Source organism: Contarinia nasturtii, unplaced genomic scaffold (genome assembly GCF_009176525.2).
Source record: "Contarinia nasturtii isolate CC-2019 unplaced genomic scaffold, AAFC_CNas_1.1 Cnas_scaffold_285, whole genome shotgun sequence".
Taxonomy (NCBI): Eukaryota; Metazoa; Arthropoda; class Insecta; order Diptera; family Cecidomyiidae; genus Contarinia; species Contarinia nasturtii.
The window spans coordinates 2,754,297-2,778,714 of record NW_022197640.1 but is presented as its reverse complement, the minus strand read 5'-3'; the positions used below and the strand labels follow the sequence as shown (position 1 = coordinate 2,778,714).

At 33.6% G+C, this 24,418-nt stretch overlaps 1 protein-coding gene across 7 annotated transcripts in view; it reads left to right on the top strand.

Moving 5' to 3' along the window:
- LOC116337788 (PDZ and LIM domain protein Zasp) overlaps nt 1-24,418 on the top strand; it is a 48,688-nt gene that overhangs the window by 5,001 nt on the left and 19,269 nt on the right. For all 7 annotated transcript variants that reach the window (XM_031762670.1, XM_031762669.1, XM_031762668.1 and 4 more), the window contains exon 3: nt 18,622-18,728. In XM_031762670.1, coding sequence (XP_031618530.1) covers nt 18,624-18,728 — 105 coding nt within the window. In that variant the 5' untranslated portion in view covers nt 18,622-18,623. The remainder of the gene's footprint in view (nt 1-18,621; nt 18,729-24,418) is intronic.

Sequence of the window (24,418 nt, the reverse complement as noted above, 5' to 3'; positions counted from 1 at the left end):
TGAACATGAAACTCGGAAAAGAGAAAACGTGAAGGTCTGGATGGAACGCTGTATGGTAAAAATGCTCTTAAATGTATTCGCAATGATATATACCTCGGGCAAGTGAACAGAGCAACGGTGGCGGTGGCGGCGGCGGCAGCAGCACTCACAGCAGTGCAAAAAAAGCAGATGAAAAGAAATGAAAATAAAAAAAAGAATTGGCTTATGCACAACGCACTCTAAAGAAATTAAAATCCACCAACGACAGTAACAAGCCAACCAGTAAAACATATCGCGTTTAAATGCCATAAACGTATATAACTCACTCGCCGTACAATTCAAAATAAATTTTATGAACCAACGAAGTGAAAGAAGTAAATCCGATCTTTATTGCAGTTTGGACAGTTTTGTTTCGTTGCATATACGCATAATGTGCTCAGATGCGATTGCACGCTTTTATCAGAAACAAAAATTTAATGCAAAACATCGACAGCAAGAGAGAATTAAGAAGAAAAAAACAACTTACTGATGCAAAAAATCATTTAACCCAAGCCATACACAATGACACCGAGATGGATGGAGAGAGCGAGAGAGAGTAAAATACACAAAAGTCACAAAATTGAATTGAAATTGTGATTCGGATTTTAATTGATCCATTTCGAACTATGGCTCTCAATTAGCACTTCAAATACGTATATTGATCAATATTTAAGCACTAACTAAAGTAAAAAAAGCACCTTTAAACCCAATATCAAACATCCGCTATGTGCATTTAACCAAATTGAAATAAAGTAACAACACCGGTGCTTTTTTGATCATGTACAGCGTACATAATTTGATAAGGTATGAATAACCTAAGAGGAAAAGTGAGATGCGCACACATTTACACAAAATAGCAAACGATGAAAAGTGCAAGCATTTCGATATTGCAACACACTCAAGCGTGTTTGTAATTACTGGTATTGAACCAGCATCATAAATACAACCAGAAAGTTGTAACACCTTTTTGTGTCAGCACATGTGAGACAACTTTTTTTTCCATAAAATGCCAGTTTGGTTTATGCGTACGATTTCTTTTCTTGAGTTCAGGCTCAATCGGATTGTAGTTTGTTTTTTGTTGTCCATTTCGTTGGTATTATTGTTCCTCTCCGTTTAAAAAAATGAATTTGATGCAATTTATATTGGAATTACTTTTATTGAGTAGTAAGCAAACTATTTCATCAGCGCACACATTGCATATGCAACTGGTTGACAAGCTGCTTTAGGTAATAAAACACACATTCATAAATGGAATTAAAACGAAAGTGCGACGATTTCATTTTTTTTCCAACGTGCAAATGCAATCAATGATTGTGTATTCATTAACGCATACTCCTTGGTATGGAGATCGATGTCATGGTACCTTGTAACCAATCACCAGATCAACTACTGCAATAAAACGCGATGCAAAAGGTTTTTTTTACAATAGATTCCCTTTTTTATTGATTAAAATAGAGCGCAAACGAGAATATGCACACGTACTACTGTTTGTTCTAGGCGATCGTATTACTTATTGCCAATGAGATGAAAAGAAGATGAAAACAAAACCAACTGATCCAAGGATCATAGCTTAATTTACGATGCAATGACATCACTTAAGCATTTACGGTTTTTAGTAAAAGATATCGTTACCATAATGCCATGACGTGAACTGTGTTGCAACAGATAAATTATTTTTGCGTCTTTCTTTTTGGATTTTTTTATGAGGCTTTTGGAATGTGCAAAAATCCATTTTGCATGCGATTATAAAAAAAAGTTACGTACTTTTTTCGGTGTAATTCCACTCTAACCGAAGGAGCAACAAAAAAAGAAGACATTTAAAAGATATGTGAAACCATTCAAAATTCCGCGAAATGACTGATCAAAGCATTTTGATACGTGGTCGAACAGCAAAAAATGACAAACAAATTTGAAACATAAACAACTTTTAAATAAATCGATGTGATGGAATCGAACCAAAGACTGAATAAATTTGAAATAGTAATATACACATAAGTGCGATGAATCTTGTGCATGACTGTGCTAATAATTCGTCTTCCGAAATTAATGTCTTGGTTCAATAGAGATCAATTTACCCAGCCACATCATCATTTGATTTACACTGCGTGAATTCAGGAAATACACCAATTCATCCGATATAAAGAAGCTGATTAAATAAGAAACAAAAAAAAATTGAAGCTATATTTAGAAATGATTAATCGCATTTGGTCATATTAAAATCCTAGACAGAAAGAGGGATTTCTTCTTATATTTCGATGCTTGTGTTCAGCATTTCTCTTTCTGCCTCTTACCATTTTTTTTGTGCGATCGCTCACTATGTTTCCTTTCTCGTTGGTTTTGTGCACGCTTACAGCTCAAATTATGCATTCGACTCAATAACAGTCGTCATAACATCATTTTATGATAAATTTATTATTTTTGTGCATGCATAATCTTTTTCTCCCACCATTTTTACTGCCACTTTTCGGATATATAACGTTTGGAAATCATTGGCTTATGAAATGTGTAAAAATTACTTTGCGTTGTGTTGCTCATCTCTTTTCTACGGTCGATCATTCATCAAATTGCTTTACATCAAAACAAACGAAAATCGAAATGATCGCACTAGCCATCAAACAGCACTACAAGACATGAAGTTGATGAACAACAATAAAAAAAAACTATGCGCCAACAATTCATCTACAAAATATGACCAAAGTATTATCCATTGAAATGCTATATAGTCATTTATATGCATTATTTTAATCATAAGAGTTGTGTTTTGTTTTTGCTCATTCTGCAGCGCAACAATATTGTTTGGTGTTTGGTTAGTTAGTTTGTGGCTTTAAATACGCGGAAGATCAGTGTGTTTGTATATGTGCGTAGATATTCTCAGTGTTGTGTGTGCGTTTTTTTTATTCTTCAGAGCATTATGCGGCTATTTAAATGCGTATTATATCAATTTACATGCTCATTCTTTCTAAGACTCATTTGAATTTTTATTTCTCTTACACACAGTCTTAAAAGAGAAAAAAAAAGTGAAAAAAAGAGAGTAATTAAAGATAATGAAACTGATTGTTGTACGGTGAGCATTTGAGAGAGTGAATGGCCAAAGTAATAAATTCGATTTGCGTGCACGTAATGGAATTTCTCGTATGCATACGATCTCATCGATAGGTGTTTGTACTTTTAATTTTGCTATGGAAAATGACGACAACGACAACGAACTTGGCCAAAGTGAAATTACACGGAAAATAACAAGATTTTGAGTGATTGGTGAAAATAATAGGCGATGAAGAGCAAATCGACCAAATCAACAGACTTATTATATCTTTTCATTTATTTTGTAGCATCATTGTTATTGAAAGAAAGAATGGACTGCTGTCGGCATCCAATCGGCTCGATTGCTTTTATTTTTATTTTTGTCTCTCATTCTTTTTTCGTTTCTTTCTCAGTTCATTGAATTCTTCAATTAAAATTAAATGCGTAATCGTGTTGAATGCTCGCATGCATATTCGCGGTTATTGTTAACAGTCCAGATGGAGAGAAAAAAAATCAGTGGTATACAACATATACACAGAGAGAAGAACGCGATGAAAAGGCATGCAAATAAGGAAATAAATGAAAATTAAAACATTCAAAATGCAATTCGAGCTGACACAGCGCAAAACCATTCGAACACACAGTGATTCGACACAATTTTTTTCTCCTCTCCCCATTTTGGTTGTCGCAATTCCGATCGAACCAATATTTTCAAAGTCCCACATAGTACATATATGGCCGTGTTGTTCGAGCGATCGATTGATTTTCAGACGATGATGAAAGTGCTCAATACTAATGAGCTGATTATCATGCGATGCACAAGCTTCATTCAATATACAATGACTGACAAACAGCCAAAGAAAACGAAATAAAGATCCATATGGTTGAAGTGAAATTGCGACAATCAAAATGTTGCACTGGCGAAACGTTAATTGCAAATTTAATTGAAGAATTGGTAATTACGAGCGAGATAGAAAACGTTAAAGAAACGACACGATGATGAACAAATCACTACAGAAGCCGCCACAAATAACAACAAAATTTATTTTGCATCCGTAGAACGTAGAATGAAATACTTGTACATTGCTCGCGGTATTTTACTCGATTCACCTACATAATTTTTGTTTTTTTGGCACGCAATACCCAACTAAATACAATGTTAAGTGCGTTTGTGGCCTGAGAAATATACACACGTCGTTTTCTTTTTGTCGTTTATCGTCATTGCACGCATTTCATGCGAAAACAAGAACAAAAGAATCTCTCCCATTTGATTCAATTGTAACTCGTTCGTATCATTTATGCGACGCATTTCATTTTTATTTTTCACTCAACACCGAAAACGGCGCACTGATTACTTTTCGCAATTGAAAAGTAAAATTTCACCAACGGTAACAAATCATAATTTAAACGAAATAATAAAAGCAAAAGACGAAACAAAAACAATATAAAAACACATATAAAACATTTCGCACAATACGCAGTTCGTACCAGACCTACATTATTATTATTATGTAATGAATGAAGCTGTAAAAATAACTGAGCAAAGAGAGATAGAGAGCGAAAGAATGAGATAGAAAAAAAAGAAAGAAAGAAAAAGAGTAGCCAAGAAAAGGGTCACACTTACATACACATATTAGCACACACCACACACTGATCAGACAATCGCCCAAAGCCACAAAAATAAAATAAAATAAACAGCAGCAGAAAAAAATCAACAAAAAGAAAACACACAGATACATGCCAGAAAAAACCAAAAAAGAAGAAAACGAAAACTCAATTTTGCGCTGTTGATACTTTTTTTTTATTGAATTATATTTATTGTTGTGACAGATGTTTTTTCGGCTACAAATACCCGTCCAATTATCATAAAAATTTGTGTTGACGCCTATATATATATCATAAATTTGAATTGATTACGTATCCATGATTTTATTAGATTTTGAATCAGAATTGTCTGTACTGATCGATTTATGATCAAAAATCCCTCAACAAAAACGGCCCTTCAGTGATATTTCAATGGAAAGATGGACAATAAAAATATCGAGAAAAAAAAGTGAAATGTGCGACACGAAAAAAAAAAATCAACGACACGTCGAAGCAAAAGAAATATTTTTATAAACCTTGCAGCGTATAAAAATTCGAAATGTTAAATGGCAATGCTGAAATTGAAATGATGCCGCCGAAACGTCATAGCTGACGATGAACTTCGTTTGTTTGTTTGTTTTTGTTTGCATTAAAATTTTTGCAAAAATATGCACAGAATGATGTGAAGATTCTCTTATATTGGTGTATATTCGCAAGTGAGTCCTAAAACCATCGAAAATGAGAGTCAATTCAATTAGCACAGCGAATGATCTTATCGTTTATCATCATGTAAATTAGATAACATGCTAATTAATGATAATAATCTTGAATGTTTGGTGTGCGATCATGCGAGATCGTGCATATACACAAATTCAAAGACAAATCCAATAACAACTCTTTCGCTGACATAAATATCTAAATCATATGGGCACATCAAATACGAACCAAATTGATGAGATTGAGTCACTCAATTTGAGTGTATGCTATAATCGGTAATATGCGCGCACGCATCACACTGCCAAACAATAGATAAAAGAAAAAATATATCTCTAGTATATAGCTAAGTATACAAACGAACAAACGAAAGAGCAAAATGACAAATAAAGCTGATCTGAAAAAAAGAGAAATGCAAAATATGTAAACATAAAATGAGATAGAAGAAGCATACCCATTGAATTAATCATCTCATTATTCTTATCACATTCATTCATTCGGATGAAATTTGGATCGAGATCGATTGCAGTGTACGAGTGTGCATGCGCTGTGTATGTATGGTTTACATCGACAAAACACTACTCACATTTGGTTTATGTAAACGATGGCCAAATGAAAACAGAAAAATCGTTTCCCCATGAAAATTAATTTACATCGACACACAAGTACATTATTTAAATTATTGTTGAATTACATTGATCCCAGTGTTGCGGTATTTTTAGAGTGAAATATTTTTACTCGCCCTTTTTGCCGACAACGCTAAAACAGACAACAAAGAAAACAGACTTTGTCGACGGTGTAAGCAAGGTGATAACATTGTATAAAATATCATTCGGCTAAAAATGAATGATTCATGAAAGACTTCGGTCATAATCAAATGAGAGAAAAAGGACGATTCACAGCTCACCAATGCCAGTACGAAGAAAAAAAAACAGACACATTTCAATCAATCGTGTGATTCATTCAAATTGATCATGGTTGCCAATTCGTGAAATGTGCGTTTGATAAATTACACCAAATCAATGATATAAATATTCTTTCTTCGTTGAATTTATAAGAATGAAATATTTCATTATTTCATCGGAAAAATCGTGAATATTGGCCTCGTCTGTGTAGGTTGAAACGGGTCAAGATAAAATCTTTACTTATGAAAAAGATTAATTACTGTGGTAAGGGCTTGATATGCCAACCAATGAAATCTAAATCATTTAATAACAATGAGGAAAATGAAGATTTTCAGACAAATTCTTTCGTATTTGTTTCATTTATTCTTTTAAATTTTAAACTCTCTTTATATTTTCGAAAGCGCCACATTGTGTGCCTTTATGCACGCTTTTGATCCATACAGAAAGATCGAAACTAAACGAAAGGAAGATTGTGTAATTTTGTTTCGCTGTTCGTTTCTCGAAATTTTCACAATGAAGCACTTTTCTTGCGTCGAATAAATTTGAAAATAAAAAAAAAGAATAAAAATAAAACAATTTACTCAAAGAAAAGGAGATACAACGAGAGAGAAATAGTAAGGAAAAAAAGAAGAAGAAATAAAACGAATGCGAAAACAACAACCAGACCAAACCATTTCGCCGCTGTTTTTCTCGTTAAATTTGCATGGTTTATTTTTATATCATTACATCTAGAACGAATTTTATAATACTCTTGGATGTGAATGTGAATTTGTTTCTTTTTTCTCTCTCTCTTTTGTTTTTGAGATAGATTCAATTGTTTCGTTTTGCGCATGCGGCGAATTTTCAAGTAGCGTTTGTATTTTGACACTTTCAAAAAAAGATTTGGTTTTGTTGCCGTTGTCGCTATCATTATATTATTGTTGTTATTGCGGTTGCGGTGCGTTCCACTGATGCTAATAATTTACTTAATTCTTGTCCAACCGAAAGTCAAAGATCATGTGTCTCGCTCCATGTTAGTTTTCGTTTTTGAAATCTGTAAAAAGTGTAAATATATTTACGTTATTCTTAAAATGGATCTCCCGTTTGACACAGACAAATCATTTCAAGATGGATAGATTGATGGTGTTATGTGAACTATTTTGTTTTAAGATCATTCCAATTTTAAGATGCAAAAATTTATTATCGTTGAAGCGCACTTCTCACCTCGCCCCTCTCACTCTCTGTTTTTCTTTCTGCCGTGAAATGATTGTGGCGACAAACCAAATGACAGACAAAAAACGGCAACACCGCACAAACGGATTGAATTTGAAATGGCGTGGACACGCAATAAATGAAATAGTGGGTGGAATGGTAGTCTTCACTTTTTCAATTTGTTTTCTTTTTCCTTCGTTTAATCATCGTGGTTGTCGTCGTTTTCAGCTCACTTTCCGTCGTTTTTAAAACCGATAACGCTTCCAAAGCTATCCGATTAAATTGTGACTTTTGCCACAAATAAATGCACATACCAATAACCGGCTTCGATATTTGCGAACACACCAGCCATAACAACACAATAAACAAAAACGAAAATAATCTATATTTATATATGTTTAATAGTTTTTTTTGCATATATAATTCATTTGTCCTTCATTTGCATCGAAGGTCTCCACAGCTAAGATGCACCTTTTAATGTGTTACATTTAGCAGAACATCCATATTCCACTATAGTGGATTATAATCACATTGAATTGATCTCAATTCAGCCACTTTCGAGAGAGGCAAAAAATAGTGGTTACTTTTGAGCAATGCAGAAAAAAGAGCCCATCTAAAATGTAAACGATCGAACGCACGAATGGACAAAATCAATTGTGGCTCCAGATAAATGAATGAAGAAGAATCGAATGCCGAGCATAGTCGCAGCACAGCGCCATCCAAAATAGCAATAAATATATAATGTGCGTACGTTTTGAATAAACGGCAAATGCACTAAATATTCAAAAACAACCGTATAAATCAGATAGGCATACATAAACTAACTAGCATACAACTCGATTTTTCTCCGTGCATGCTCTTATTTTAGTCTTGTTATTTGCTGCTAATTTCGTCTGTACGTCTCGCTTTTAGATTCGCTGTGTGCGTGTGTTGGTGTTTCATCCTCATCGTTTTCGTCGTTCATCGATTAATTTCGCATACATCTTTTACATTTTTTTTTGTACATCAAACCCCATATGCATATTTGCCAAAGCCGAATCGAATTTACTGAGGCCATTTTCGTTGTCGACTTTGATACTCTCCATAAAATGAAACAAGCAACACCATAAAAAAGGCATTGAAATAGAAAGAGAAAAAAAATTGCGCTGTTGTTTATTTCTCTATTCCACGTATAATTGTATCTATATGGTATGGCGATTGGAACAGAAACCATCAAATTCAAATAAATGATTTTGATGGTGAAAATGCGATAGTGTATTTCGTGTTAAAAATGTTAAATTTAGATGCTGCGCTATTTTCACTTTTGTTTTACACACTTAAATTGTATAGAAATGCGTATGTACGCAATACACAATGTTGTACACATACATATTTTGATTCTTAGTACGTGTTTGCTACAACAAAACACAAATCAGCACATTAACGTTCAATGTATACATACGTCAATATGATCGCTGATCACGCACAAAAAACTACACCGCATGGCAAAATGCAAGCACCAAAATATTCTGGTCGATGTCGGCTCTCTTTTGCTCACTCGCTCCATTTGTCTCTCTCTCTCTCTCTCTCCTTCTCTCTCTCTCTCTCTCTCTGTATGTGTATGTGTGTCGTTTTCAGTAAAACCAAACATATCCAATACATAAAGTGATGACGAAACCTAAAATTAGAATAAAAACAACAGCAATAGGAAACCACATTGCATATACGAATTATGCTGGGGATCACTTTAAATAGTGCTAAGAAATACTAATAAATATCCATTGTGAGCAATTATTATAATCAAACAGTTCCATGTAAAAACGTATTATGATCAATATTATGAGCATGTTAAATCCCACAGTAGCTGGCATTCAGTGGCGTCTAAATAGCATTCGCGCCCATACTCTCACAAATTTTAAACGGAACATATTAATTGGCTCATAAAATGCACACTTGTATTATAGGAAAAATGAGAACGAATTAAAAAAAACGGGGAAAGGAGAAGTTTTCAGCGCAGCCTTTTTGGTGGTTTGGAAAAACATAAAATTACCCGAAAAAGTTGAAAAGATTTATGAAAAGTGTGGAGATATCGTTGATTTTTCAATCGATTCATTGTACAAACACGCACGCACATAACATTGAGAGTAAATATTCTCACAAAACATTTTTATGTTGAAATGAACATACATATTCGTATCGGTGGGTAGAGAATTGGTTTTCTTTCAATGAAATGAAGTGTAAAACGATGTAATGCCATATTATTAATTATAAACGTGTGCACTGTTCGTATTACATCATTGTTTGTTCCCAGAAAATTGCACAAAAATTCGGAAGTCATTCAAGCGTTTGAAATATTCAAAAATCAATAGAGCTTATTTGACACGGTTTTCTTGACCGGTTATTTATTGAGAAATGAAGACATATTTCACGAATCGAAACACAAAATTAATCTCCATATGATTTGATGACTAACGATTATACATCGGCTCATGAGCGAGTGAGCGAATGAGTTGAGCATGAAATGCGTCACATAATATACGGAATTCAATAGGCCGGTGCATGTCAATGTAAATGTTTACTCATCGATTCACCTCACTCTCTCGCTCAATCTCTATCTGTCTTGGCATGAATGATGCGCACATTAGCCATCTGCTTGTCTGTCATTAATATCATATAGAACCGAAACCAAAACAAAAATTCACGTTAAAAATCCATTGACAACCTATAAAAAGATATATCCGTAAAGTGCGATGTTAATGTCATTGAAATTCTTCGAAACGCATTAAGATGATATCGAACAAGAGAATGAGAGCGAAACATAGACATGGGTTGCACGCATGGAATCCATTTGTTTGGTATGCTTTTTTTCTGGTCATTCTGATTGTTTTTTTCTCTTCTCTGAACGGTGGATTGTCAGAGCTGCAATTTACTCATAGTAACAATCATTGTTTGATTTGAACCGAAAAATTCCACGCGTCACTTGAAATGAGTGGAAGTTATCATATCCAAAATGTAGATGTATGGCATTCATTTTAATCTATTTCTTTTTGTAACATTTCGTTTGAATTAAATATATTCAAATGAGATGGTTGCATGGCTTGCACTGAGAACATATATACAGGCGCATTTGTTTCTCTAATTGTATTCATTGGATTATTTGTTTACAATTTATGACATTTTATGATAATATTTTTCTAAACAAAAAAAGGTTTTTGTTTGTCATTAAAAAGAACGAGAGAAAAAAAATAGAAAGAAACAGTGAATGAAGCCGTAAATTTAAAAGGCATGTCTGCAAGCGCTGAAAATTTTCAGTTGAGGTGATGAGTCATGGCACTTTTTTTCGGTTATTGTTTCGCTCGCATTGAAAAAGATACGAGTAACAGACAATAGAAAGAATACAACGGTCTTCAAATGTGAGCTCAAATCATAGCACATTGATAGTGAATACCAACACATCCGAAAAAAAGCAGAAGAAGAACACACCATATTTTCTAGAATTTGTTGCTTCCTTACTTTAAATGTTTCAGACAGATTATAGACGGTGCGTCGGCACCAATCGTTCGCATTCCATCGGGCCATTCTTTTGTTTTCTTATACCCCATTATTTTCCAATTCTAAAATCTCAGGTATATTCTCTTTTATAACTATTATTATAATTGCATTATTTCTTTTTGTTCTTTCTCTATTTGTGAGTGTGCCTGTGAGCGTGCGAGCGTGTGTCGGGGAAATTTCGTTCGAATTTTACAATTTTCCGATGATATCATTGTGACGAACGAATATTGCAATATCATTCCAATGGTTGAGTATAACACGAAAGTCGTAGTAGAAAATTATCAATGATTTGTGTGTGTGTGTGGAATACATGGTTTATTAGTCATTTCTTATGTAATTTGCCAATGAAATTTCCGAACATTGTGCCATCCAATGAGACAGTTTTACAAGATGAATGATAATTTTACCTTTCGATTTGAATGGCATGCCATTGAAATCTGCCTTGTCTGCTGTTTTCTCGTCGGCTTTTCTCATGCCACAAATAACATATGTTACGAAGTGTTTATGGTTCCTTTTCAAATTGTGCCATTGATTTTATCGCCACTTGTTCATCCTTAACGTTCAGCATGAGTTAATGTGTCTTTGGTACAAATAATCGGAAAATATCTAACCGAGAAACGAAAAAAAAACTGCATGCATAAAGAAGAAAAAAATTGCAATTTTTTTTACAATATACAAGTTTATTTTTGAAAAATGAACGCTTTTTATCAGGCGTCAGTTTGTGCCTTTCGTCTCTTCGTGTAATTTACGATTTTGTTTTTTTCTACCTTTGCATTTTTCATCACCGTCACAATTTGTCATTTTGGCAGTACATATATGTTCTTTTTCTTTATTTTTCGCTTACGTCGACAAATGATATCTTTGTACTTTCATCAGATATACCTTACATGTATTGTTCGGTGGCACGTATACATCTCGAAATAATATCCGTTAAAAGTCACATATTCTGGGTGTACATCAAACGATGGTGACCGTTGGTTATTTGACTCTCTCTTTCTCTCTCTTTTAATTAGTAAAATTGTAATTTTGCAACACTTGTGAGAATGTTTGTCCTTTTTTGTAAGCCGGCCATATTTTGTTCAGTGATCAATGGCCAACGACGAACGATACACAAAAACAGCAACAACAACAAAGACTCGCCAAATTTAATTCATGACATTGTGCCGTACGGCATTCATTTCATGGCAAAATTTTGCCGACACATTCAGCCAATTTCTCTGAACTGAAAGTAGAAACCAGAAGAGAAAAACACACACACAATCACGAACAAACGAACGAAATATCGAGTTATATGCGCACATTATATTCACTTCAATGCAACTGTTGTTGTTGTTATTATTATTATAACGATGAAAATTAAGTCATAGACATGTTTGTATGATTTCATAGTACAAAATGCATTTAATTTCGGTGTGAGGACAGTTTCTCTATAAACTGCAATTTCAAATCAACGAAAAAAAAAATATGAAAAATGTTTTCGCTTGCATTGGTTGATTGCCAGCAAATTTTTTTCACGTCTCTGATGAAATAAGAGCACGATAGCGATGCTGCCGTTGCTGTCACCGTCACCGGCGCTCTATTCAACCTTTATTAATTTCGTTCTCAAGTACGCTTCGGGTAGTGTCATGCACACTTTTTTTTTCTTCGGTTCTGTGCATTTGCTGTTGTTCTTGTTGTCATTCATTCTCATCTGAATTGCAAATTCATTAAATAAACATGGGATCAAATTAACATGCCAATTTTTAGCACACCAATCTCACACAGTACATTATAGCTTTAATCAGAACACGAATTAATAAACAAAACAAAAAGCAGTTTAATAAGAGATTCCACAAATTGCAATAATTTAATGGCGAAAGTTTGAAAAGTGTATGGCTTAGACACTCTGCGAATGTGCAACAAAAAGGCAAGAATGAAGAAGAAGAAGAAGAAATGCACACACCTGTTTGCATGGGGTCGACATTTGCATGCATGTCCGATGAGATAAGTTGCACTTCTTTTTGTTTTTGACACGATTTTATCGCAATTGTGTGAATGAACGAACGAACGAATAGAAATAATGTATTTTGTTTACGGTACTGCAATTGTGTCTTTGCTTTGACGTTTCGTTGTTGCTTTTAACCGTCTTTTTGAAATTGGTTCCAGTTGTTAACTTCTACCTGTCCCGTTTTTTTCAGACTTGCACAACAAAATACAATCAACAACAAAGACAGAGAATATTTCCGGTGTCGTTTTTAATGCTGTTTCTCTTTATTTTAAATTCCTTCGATTGTTCGAACATATTTCTACAATGTCAGAACGTGTGTGCATGCTTGTTTTGCATTTATGATGGCATCAATAAAATAAAAGTCATACTTCTTTGTTTTAACCTTCATTGCAAAATTGGGGTTCACACGCTAGCCGCCTTTTTGTGTACGTTGCCAACAAAAAACGAAAACAAATAAAACGAGATAAAAATTATTATGGTTTTTCCATTTATAATTCAATAGTTTTATAATATATTGCACATGGCAATTTGTGCATCGCTATGCGTCCATTTAAAAGGGTTTATTTTGATAATAATGGATCGCTCAGCTGTGCCTTTTGATGTTTGCGGTTATTAAAATTGTAAATTCAACAAAAAAAAAACACGCCCAACGACAAATGGATTTGTCAGAGTGCTTAAACCGATTTGATGAGTTATCGATTGATTTGTTGTAATTGATTTGATGTAAAGCCGAATTTAATTTCCACCGCTTAATTTCATTGTATCAATAAATTTTCAGGCAATAATCCATGTATTTGTTGTTGGTTTTCTTTTTTTGACACCACGAATCACCACGTAATGATTTGGATTTTTACCCAATGCACAAATTGAATTGCCTGAAGACCATTACATTCGCGGCGAAATCATTCTAGTTTTCAAAGTGCTTTTCCATCTACAGTGTGAAGCGAACGTAACGAACAAGGTAGACAGAGTGCGCATGCAAAATGGCTAGACAAAGAAAATGAATATATGTACATCCAGCCAAATAAATGTAAAATTATTTGTAAGAGCAACATTTAAATCTCATTTCATAGTTTTCGTGGTCTAGGTGCTTTGCTATTTTTCTTCTATGCTCTTCTTTATGCTTTCACACACACAATACTTGAACTGATATTCATTCGATACAAAATTTTCAAATTATGAATTCTTATCGAAAACAAGTTTTTTATTTGTCCTTGTTGTCTTCTTTGGTACAGTTTGCTTTAGCTGCATTTAGTTTGGTTCAGCACATATTGATGCGATTCCGAAGCAAACATACATACTACATATATATGTGCATGGATAAAATGAGCCAAATAAGAGAAGTGAATATGAAAAATATACAATATATGTACATAAGAAACGACTCACAACAAAAACAGTACAATGCATTGGGTGCCTTTGCCTTTTGGAATTGCCGACAAAATGCGTTATCTATTAAAACTTGCGATCGTATACATAAGGAATACGTACAGATGGTGCACGCACCACATATCGCATTAAATCGGCTAAACAATTCCACTGTGTGATCGTTGTTCGTCGCAATCCACTCGCGATCGCTTAGTTTTGCGACGACTGTTTCATGTATATCAATGGATTTCTTTTGTGTTATCATCGTTAAAATAATAATCAATAAATAAGAATAAAACGAAAAATTTGTTGCTGTTGCACTGTTGTTAAAAAAAAATGCAATAAAAGACAAATCAATGAAGAGAGAAGGAAAAACACTGTAGAAGACAAAGATGAAAAAGTAAACTGCTACGATCGATTCGCCAGGGAAAAAAATGTAAAAAATGACCCTGTTATGGACGGTGTGTTCAAGTTTCATGTAAAAATGCAAACATTTGTGTATCTTTATGTGATCGTACATAATAAACGCATTTAATTATAGTTCGATTTACGTTCGATCGACGTGCTCATTCGCACACATGCCGCCACTTTAATATTGCCTATTCCACAGAGAGCAACAACAAAATCGCACGAACTCTCTTGGATATGTGATGTGGCAGCAAGCGCGCACAACAAACTGGCCACAAGGAGAAAAAACAAGCCGTCAACGAAACCGATAACAATGCAACATTGAGCATACAACAACACCAACGGTTAGCTAATATTTTCAAGCAAACGAAACCAAAATGCTAAAAAAAACGATTTTCAGGCAACCAGAACACCATCAAGACTAGTGCGCACGCTTTAATAGTTGTCTACTGTAGCAATTTAGCACATGTTTACGAGATTTTACTACTCGAAATATTGAAAAACGATTTATCAAAGAAAAATATTTGGCGTTTTTTCTATTGCTCTTGTTTCATGGTACTTGTGCTTATTTGTCGTAATTCAGACAACTTTTTTGCGAATGTTGTTATTCAGTTTTCGACTGAACACCGTTGAACATCTTAACTTTGAATACTGTACTGACACACACACGCACACACACACACCTTAGATAGACATTCAAATTGTTCGGATGAAAAGCGATACACATTTTGAAAACGTATCAATCAAACAATTTGACTAGTTTGAAAGTCTAGCTTATATGTGTCGTGACATGCGAAGTCGAAGATGAAAAATCAGGAATTTATTGATAAAATACAGATAATTGGATTTCGAATTGTTCTTATTTTGGACATTAAACTCATATTTAAAACAAGAAATCGACATCGCAAATCATATCGGCTGAATATGTGAAGCGAGTGCACTACTGCATCAAAAGCCAAGTATTTGCTGCTTCATATGCACTTAAAAAAAGAGAACAAACAGCCTACTCTATATATGGTGCCATTATTTCCACTCGCCCAAGAATTTTTTTTTTAATTGCACAGTTACTATTCCTTGTCTTGAACTAATGCCGGTGTAACGATTAAGACGACGGCTACGATGGCGGCTGCGGTGGCGGCAGCAAAATCGGTGGTGGCAGCAGCTGTTGTGTACACTGTACAGTGCCTTCAACAAGGAAAAATATTAACACCAACTAAACAACAAAATAGCAACAAGTAAAATTAATATTTGCATTTCGTCTCGCGGTTTCAGACAAATTAATAGGAAACAATAAATTAATGTTAAGCAATTAATCTTGCCGTTTGTTTCTCGAAAAATTAAGTGGCAGTGATTTATGAAAACCTTTCTTATACATTACACTCAATACATAGGAAATACACACAAATCAGGCTCATACGCTAGCTAACTGTTTGCGAATATGTACACATTGAACCGTGAAGTAAACCACCAAGCAGTAAAACAGTGTGTGTTTGAGAAAGTCTTGGCGTAGAAAATAACAACGACGCTAATAAAAAAAATGGTTTATTTTTAGTTCACACTCAATATTATTCATGTTATGGACAATATTTTGTATGCTTCTTCTTATTCACAAGTGAATCTACATCGATGATATACTAAATATGCCCCTTAACGAATTTATTTGTTTTCAACATAAGCTTGTCCATTTTTTGAAGTCGATTTTTTCTCATTCATTCTCGTCGTGTGTTTTGATTTTCACAAAAGATAAAGTCAAATCGATTTCCAAAGCAAACGTGAACGATTTGTTACACACTGACCACATCAAATAGAGGCAATATGATTCTTCTCGGTGTTCACAATACTCTCGAAATGGATAGAATAAGAAAAAATAGTAATTCTATACGCTTAGACGAGATAAACATAAAACATCAAGTAAGAAATGAGTGAGAGAGAGAGATGCACAACAACAATCTCTGCACGGACATTCCATTAATAAATGAGTTTAGTGCATGCAAAATATATGGAAATATAATGAGATGTAAAACGATTTGATAGTTCAATCAGTTAAGAAAGCCAGAGGTTAAGAAGAGAGAGAACACAAAAAACAACAGCATCATATAATGTACACCAAAATGTGATACTTTCGAGAGACGAGCGAGATCATAAGCTCACAGCCTGATCATGGGGTATACATATTGAATATCCATTGCTGTCAAATAGCCGAGGAAAAAAAAAGTATCGTTTAAAAATAATGACCAAAGAATAACGAAATACGAAAGAATGAAAATACACAAAATAACTTGGAAAAACAAAAAGAAAAACGATTCATTGTTTTGGGCTTCGTTGGTTTCATTTTTCTTTTCTAAGCTGAATTTCTCTTCAAATTACTATCATTACGTACAACAAAAAAAAATTCTATTCGGCCATTCTTTTAATACATATTTGCCATCAAGACAAATCGATATGTAAGCGTTTATCATCGTTGCTTGGTGCTTTTTTCTCTATTCACTCCATTGCAGTAATTGACACCATGGTGCTAGATGAAAGATGTATATTTGGTTTTCTCGAAAAATGTTAGGTGAACATTTGAGGCGATGCAAGATTAGTTAATAGATCTAATCATTTTTTTTTTGAATTGGCCACAAAAATAACAACAACAGCCGCGACACCGGCGAAAAAAACACCTCGAAATAAATTAAATGGAAAATGAGGGAAAATATACTATTTGCCATTGGCAATTGCATCAATTTAATGCAGCAAGAGTGAGAAAGAGAGTGAATTAATGGCATGTACTTTGCAACAACAAAAAATCACAGAGAGAGAGAGAGAGAGAGAGAGAGAGAGAGAGAGAGATAAATGTTAACGAATCTGCGAAAAGATTTTGGTTCATTCATTTTCTATTTCGCGGCAAAAGTATGGTTCATGTTGTGGCGAAACACGAAAACTATGTAAAATTGTATGCAAAATGAGCAGTCAATTCTTTTTTCCGTTCATCGAGAGACTAATACTACCTTGATGATCACTTGCTAATGGTAATGATAGCACTGCATTTGGCACAGCCAGAAATCAAATCTATTCGTGCAAGAAATATCGTTGCTATATCTACCGAGAGTCAGATTAATCGACTGAACATTGGCTTGTTTCAATTTACAATCTTATAATAATCACGATTACGCTAACGATAGAAGACGATTACCTCATTTGAAAATGTAACAAAAATACAGATTTTATTCAACACTGGAATCTTTTGGTTTATATTCATTTGAGAAAAAAAAATATCGAGCGCAAGTGTATAAGTTACTGAGCAATATAAAACTGCCAATAAAATAAATTCGATTTTATATTACAATATAGTTTGGTGTGTTCTAGTTGTTCCATTTGTTCATGTCATCATAATGAACATTTAACGTCCTTTATTGTAGCAAAAATAAAACCGTCCATGCATTCAATTATTTTGTTTGATGATGGTCTCGTTGGATTGCAAATTCCGATACGTACGATGGTACTACAATACCAATGGACAAAGCAAATGCGTTCAAGAATATAGCATCAATAACCATAACTAAGGCAGCCGTCGACAATGAAATAAAAAAGATTAAGAGTCGACCGAATGAAATTGCATATTGTGTGCACACACACACACATGATTGTGTGTACAATGTATACATTGAATTGCTCACGCCACAAACGTCAAACTCAATGCTCACAGCATAATAATTTCAAAGCGTTTTAATTGAAAATTCTTTTTTCTGTGCTATTTTTGTTTCAATTTTGTTCGGTGGAATTGTTCTGCCACATTGTGATGCCACGCTACAATTCGTTCGCTCTTATTTATTTTTTTTCTTTCCATTTTCCATTCTTCAACGATTTTGATTTTATTTAATTTTTATGTTCGTTATTATTATTGCATTTCAGATATGGCACAACTGATAAATGTACGTCTGAATCGTGTCGATGCACAACCTTGGGGACTCCGTCTCCAAGGTGGAAAAGACTTCGGAACACCACTTGTTGTACAAAAGGTAAGACGATTTTTCTTCGTTTTATTCGATTCAAACGACCGATGTGATTAAATTTTCTTTTCATTCATTTATGTACGTTTGAAATTTGTTTTATTATTGTTATTGTTGGTAATTTGTTTATTGCGTATATGTAAACAGTGATGATTACTGTAAAAATATGAAATGAAACGTGAGAATATGGAAAATGATTTAATTTCGCATCATTCGTAATAATTACGATTGTATTTCGATTCATCCTTTTCGACCATGTTTTTATCTCATTGCCATTATATATTCGATGTATGGTGGAGTAAGACGTCAATTTGTTTTTCTGACCATTTATTGGATATTTGTTTCGTTGCATTTTATCGTGTACTTGATTTTTATCGATTTTAAATGCAAGTCACAAGTGACAAAATGTGGTAATAAGAAACTTTAGTACGTGTTGATGATATAAAAAATATGGTTTGAATCATGACCTTCCACAATCAATTTTATTATTGAAGTCCTGTTTCTTGTATTTTAATGTTTCGTTCGTTTGAAGCATCGCAGATGACAACACATTTTTCCTTCGGGTCGCAAATTTATGTGTGCTTTCACACAGCAAATGCGAATGAAAAAAAAACTCGGCAAACAAGATTTTTATGTAATATTTAAAAAAACAGCCAAAAGGAAATGACCCTCATTTGAACAGAGGATAATACAAGGAAAGAGAGAAAAGTGATAAATTCATTGATAGATTTACGATCTAAAGATAAATTAAAATTATAAATCCACAAACTAGTCAATTTTCACTCAATGATGAACAAAAACAAATACATAGAGAAATCGTGTTATCATTCAGTGAATGAGCACAACGTTTCGAATTGCTTCATTTCACGAGCGACCGAGTAAATGCGTTTGAGCGAATTCGGTTTACGATGTGAAACACAAGAAATAGTTCTATTTTTAAAACCAATTTTGATCGGCATTGGTGGATAGAGAGCGAAAATGATGAGAGGCACGAACAAACCAGAGAAAAATGGTGAAAAATCCGAGAGAGAGAGAGAGTGAGATAAAACCGCGCGAAATAATATAATCTATTAAAATTCATTTTTACACCTACTGTGACATAAACGCATGCCGTCTTTCACTAAAGTTGAAAAACGAGAATGTTTTTCCGACACCATTTTTTCTTTCTTTCTCTCCATTCACATATAGATATTGAAGAGTATTATAATATATTTATAATATATATCACATCACTCGGACTTAGTGTTTTTTCAGTTGCTTTTGCGTGCACCCAGTCGCAATACGTTCCATTTCACTTTATTCTGATTCTTTTTCAAACTATTAATTAAATGTATATGATAGTCACGGTTGCTTATTTATTTTTTCATATTCCAAAGGAAACACAACTCAACGATCGTCGTGCATTTGACTGTGTGACTGGTTTGCATATCAAATGTGCTATTTTTATTTGTGTGGATTTAATTTAGGGTCACATAAAATCCAATTTAATGTTCTGAACATCTTCATTGCCGCAGCATGTATGCGATCAAATTATTGAAATGCAACCATTCGCTTGTCTCCGTTTCAAAATTTCGTTTACAAAAAAAGGAGATATCAACAAAGAAACTTGAACTCTAGTCTCAACTTTTAATGCTCCCACATAATCATTCACTGAATTCAAATATCCGTTATGTGAAAGAATTGTAATCCTGCAAATGAAATCGAAAAATGCAACTTGTGCGAATGTTTACGATTCGAGAAAATGTCCATGAACGGATGTAATCATATCATGCAAATACGAATAAATAAATAATCAAGAGAGAAATCAAAGTGAATTCTTCTATGTGGTGTTCCTTTTCTTTTCTATTCCATTCGTCTGTTTTCATTTTACCATATACGCGAAATATAAATTTACATAAAGATGTGATTTTCGTGAGAGCAAAAGAAAAGCAATGACGCAGTTTTGATAAAAATACACGTCATTTAAAAATTAACAATTACACAATTGTACAATACGAATACGAAAAAAAGACACCCATGTGCCAGCATACGAGAACGAACAACAACAACAACAACGGTATAAGCCATTCAGCCGCGTGTCTTGTCATGCATCATGACAAATACGTGCTTAGGAATCATTTAAATATCCAGTTTGAAGAATATATTACACACTCGGCACACAATGTGCATATTTTTTTTTCACTGTGCGTCTCTTCCTCCTTAGCACCGCTACGGCACCGCTAAACGGAAAATTTTAAGTCCGAGTTGTAATCGATGTGGAATAAATTACAACGTTGTTTATAAAGGAATAAATATGTTGTCACAGAATAATAAAGGACAGTAAATACGAAACGAATTATAGAATATGCTGAAACGATACAGTATTTATGTGTTACGTGATCGGATCTATGATGTGATGTAACCTCTCTTTCACTCTAGCGATGAACGGAATAAAAAGGAATTAACGTCATTTCAACCTGCTCTGGTGCTCTTTCACAAAATCAGAGACACAGACGAAGAAGAAAAAAATACAAAATTATAAGCAGCAAAGAAAATGCCTTAATACTAAATAATAGATGGGATGTGCAAAAAGAAAAGAACCAACAAACCAAATGCTCATGAATCGTCTTATAGAAAATGTTCGTCTTGTCGAATAGAATTTGGTGTTCTTACTCAACATAAGAAAGAGAGAGAGCGAGATAGCAAACTATTTTGACCATGACAGAATATTGCAAATACCATATTTTAACCGAAAAAAAAATGTCTGAAAATAATATCTGGCATTTGGTTTTTCAAGCACACCAAAATCACGGGCGCGCGCGCATTAAAAGATTTTATACATCTAAGCAAAATGTAGAAAATCATTCGATACATTTCCAATGAATAAGCGAATGAGCGCACACCGAAAAACGATTGAGTTTTACGATGATGATGATATATTTTTTTTACTTAAACTTTGTTCACATCATATCCAACTTGATTTAGCGCTTGAAAAAGAGGGACGGATAGCAGCCAAATCGCAAAATTTATTTTCATACTTTGTTTATTTAAAATCCTCTTGAGATGTACATTTTTTTTGAGTCGGATGTGGTTTTTTTCTGCGACCAACTGTTAAATATTTCACACCCACAGCTTTTGAGAAGCGCGAAGAACGAATGAGAATGAAAAAAAAAACATTTACGAACAAACGACGACATCGTGCAAATATATAACAGACACGATTATCGTACACGCATCCAACTTGTAATGCTATTCTCTGTATAGTATAGATTCTTGGCAAATTTAAAAATATTCGAATAAACTCTTTCAGCGCAAGCGATAAAATTGCTCAAGCAAGTGAATCAAATTGTCAGTTTGTATTGAGAAAAAAAAAGCATCGGGATGACCACTAAATCACAGAAATCTTTACTAAGTCTTTACAACTCATCGACTTTTACGCAATCGATTCACTTTACAATGAAAATAAAATTTCAAGTTTCCGATTCCGATGATTCTACTGTCTAGCTTTATTGCTTTTCGTGTGGCGAATTGTATAAATTCTCGAATATGACAAATTGACAATCGGAATTGTGTTGAAAACAAACGAAAGCGCAGAAAAAAAACAAACACATTTTAAAACGATTCAGTTTACTTATTTTAATTTTACGCATTTTCTCTGAATTTTTTTTTGTGTTTTGTTTTTTTTTTAATCAAAATTTTCGCCCACTTGAGACAAAAATGACAAAAGCAATTCGCCTTTTATTCGAATGAGAAGGAACGAGAGAAAAAACGGTGTGTTTTCAATTCACTAACAAAATTATTTTAAAAATAGTATTTGAGAACGCATGTTATATTAATAACAGTAAAGCATATCATTACGTGCGTCGACTGATATGTATACATCAAGACGATGAATATTTAACATAGAAACAAAGAACGATTCTGATTAAAATGTTGAAAAATAACAAAAACAACCATAAGAATAAAGAGAAGAAAAATACTGGTTATTCTGTTATACTATTCAGCCAATTAAAGCTTAGAAATGCCATATTTGTGCATTTAATTATCATATTACCGTCTGTTTTTACGGCACTGTGTGTTTTTTTTAAGTATTTGGATTATTGAATTGAAATGAACCGAATGGAAAAGGAAAAACAGAAAGTTAGATTAAAAAAAAAGAGAGATGAAAACATATGTGTTACGGAGACAGAATCAACGGCGAATGTTATTGATTGAACGAGCAGCATACTTAACCTGCGTGTTGTCAAACCATTAACTAGCATTAAACTATCACAGTTCTCTTGATAAGACTTACAATTACAAGATAGAGCTGTTGCACTTGGGAAGTTTCCAAACAAAATTCCATCATCGAAAGAGTTTTATGGGAATGGTTTGAAATGTATGTATCAGACCATAATAAGTTGATTCGTTTATGATTGCCCGCTCGAATGCACGCAATCGTCCAAAATGTTCGATTTCGAAACAAAACTACCCAAATGGGTTGGTTGGCCTTTGTTCGTGTATACAATGTAATGCTGCACTAAAAATCACTTTATTGACACACATTAAGCCATTTATTGTCTTATCTGCTTGCAAATTTTAATTTATTGCAAACGAATTGAGGCTAACTTTGAATGTTCACTTCAACTGCTTTGCCATTGTCGTTGACTTTGTGTTATCGAATTTGCTCGTTGAGAAAGTTATGTGAATTAGTTGTTGTTTTTTTTAAATTTATTTTCTTTGTAAAATAAAATGTGAGCAATATGCAAAGGATAAATGAAAATATACACACAGCATACAACAGCACCACCACCATCACTATCAAGAACCTCATTTAATACAAATATTTTGAAATTCGAAAACCATATTTATCGCTTTGTTTTGGGGTTCACAGTTGATAAAGAACAATAATAACTGTAACAATAGTACAAATGTGTCACGTTGTTTGCATTTCATTATTTTACGTTCGGTTTCTTTTTTTTTCTTCATTTCTCATTTGTTATGCTTTTCTCTTTCATTTTCTCTCACTAAATACATTTTACTTTGCCAAATGTTTATATTTTGGATTTCATGCAAACCAAAACAACGACCACTCACCGTGTCATTATTACTCATGCGTTTTGCATTCAATATAAAATACATTTACCATGTGCTAGAACGCTTTATAAGTTGCTCGAATATCAAAAGACTGTTGATTATCAAATTCATTGTTTTGCCGTTACAACATTGAAATCAGAAATGTTTTCAAATAAATTAATACAAAAGAAGCTTTAATCTTCTTATTTTGTTGTTGTGTAGTGTGTACATGTGTGAGTATGTGCACGACTTCGTACTCCATATCATAGATCAAATGTTTCGGAGTCCTTCTCTTCTGTATTCACAATGTGTTTCGTTCCGTCTCAAATACAATCATAATTAGCACTGTAAACTTGTGCGAAACCATGTACAAATGCGAGAAAGAAAACTTATCCAACGTGTATGTTGACACAATAGACTTTCGATCACAGATTTTGTTGTGACGGTGATGATTTTTCATCTTATTCTTCTTATTATTCTCAGTTCTGTCTTTCTCACATTCAGTCTTTCACTTTGATTTGGCGTTTTTATTTTACAAATTCTAACCTTAAGAGAATAAATGAATGACTTAATCGATTCGATCGACATGATGAAAGACATTAAAATTCCGACATTTTAATAGACAACCGACACGATATCATATGATGAGCGAACTCACATCAGCA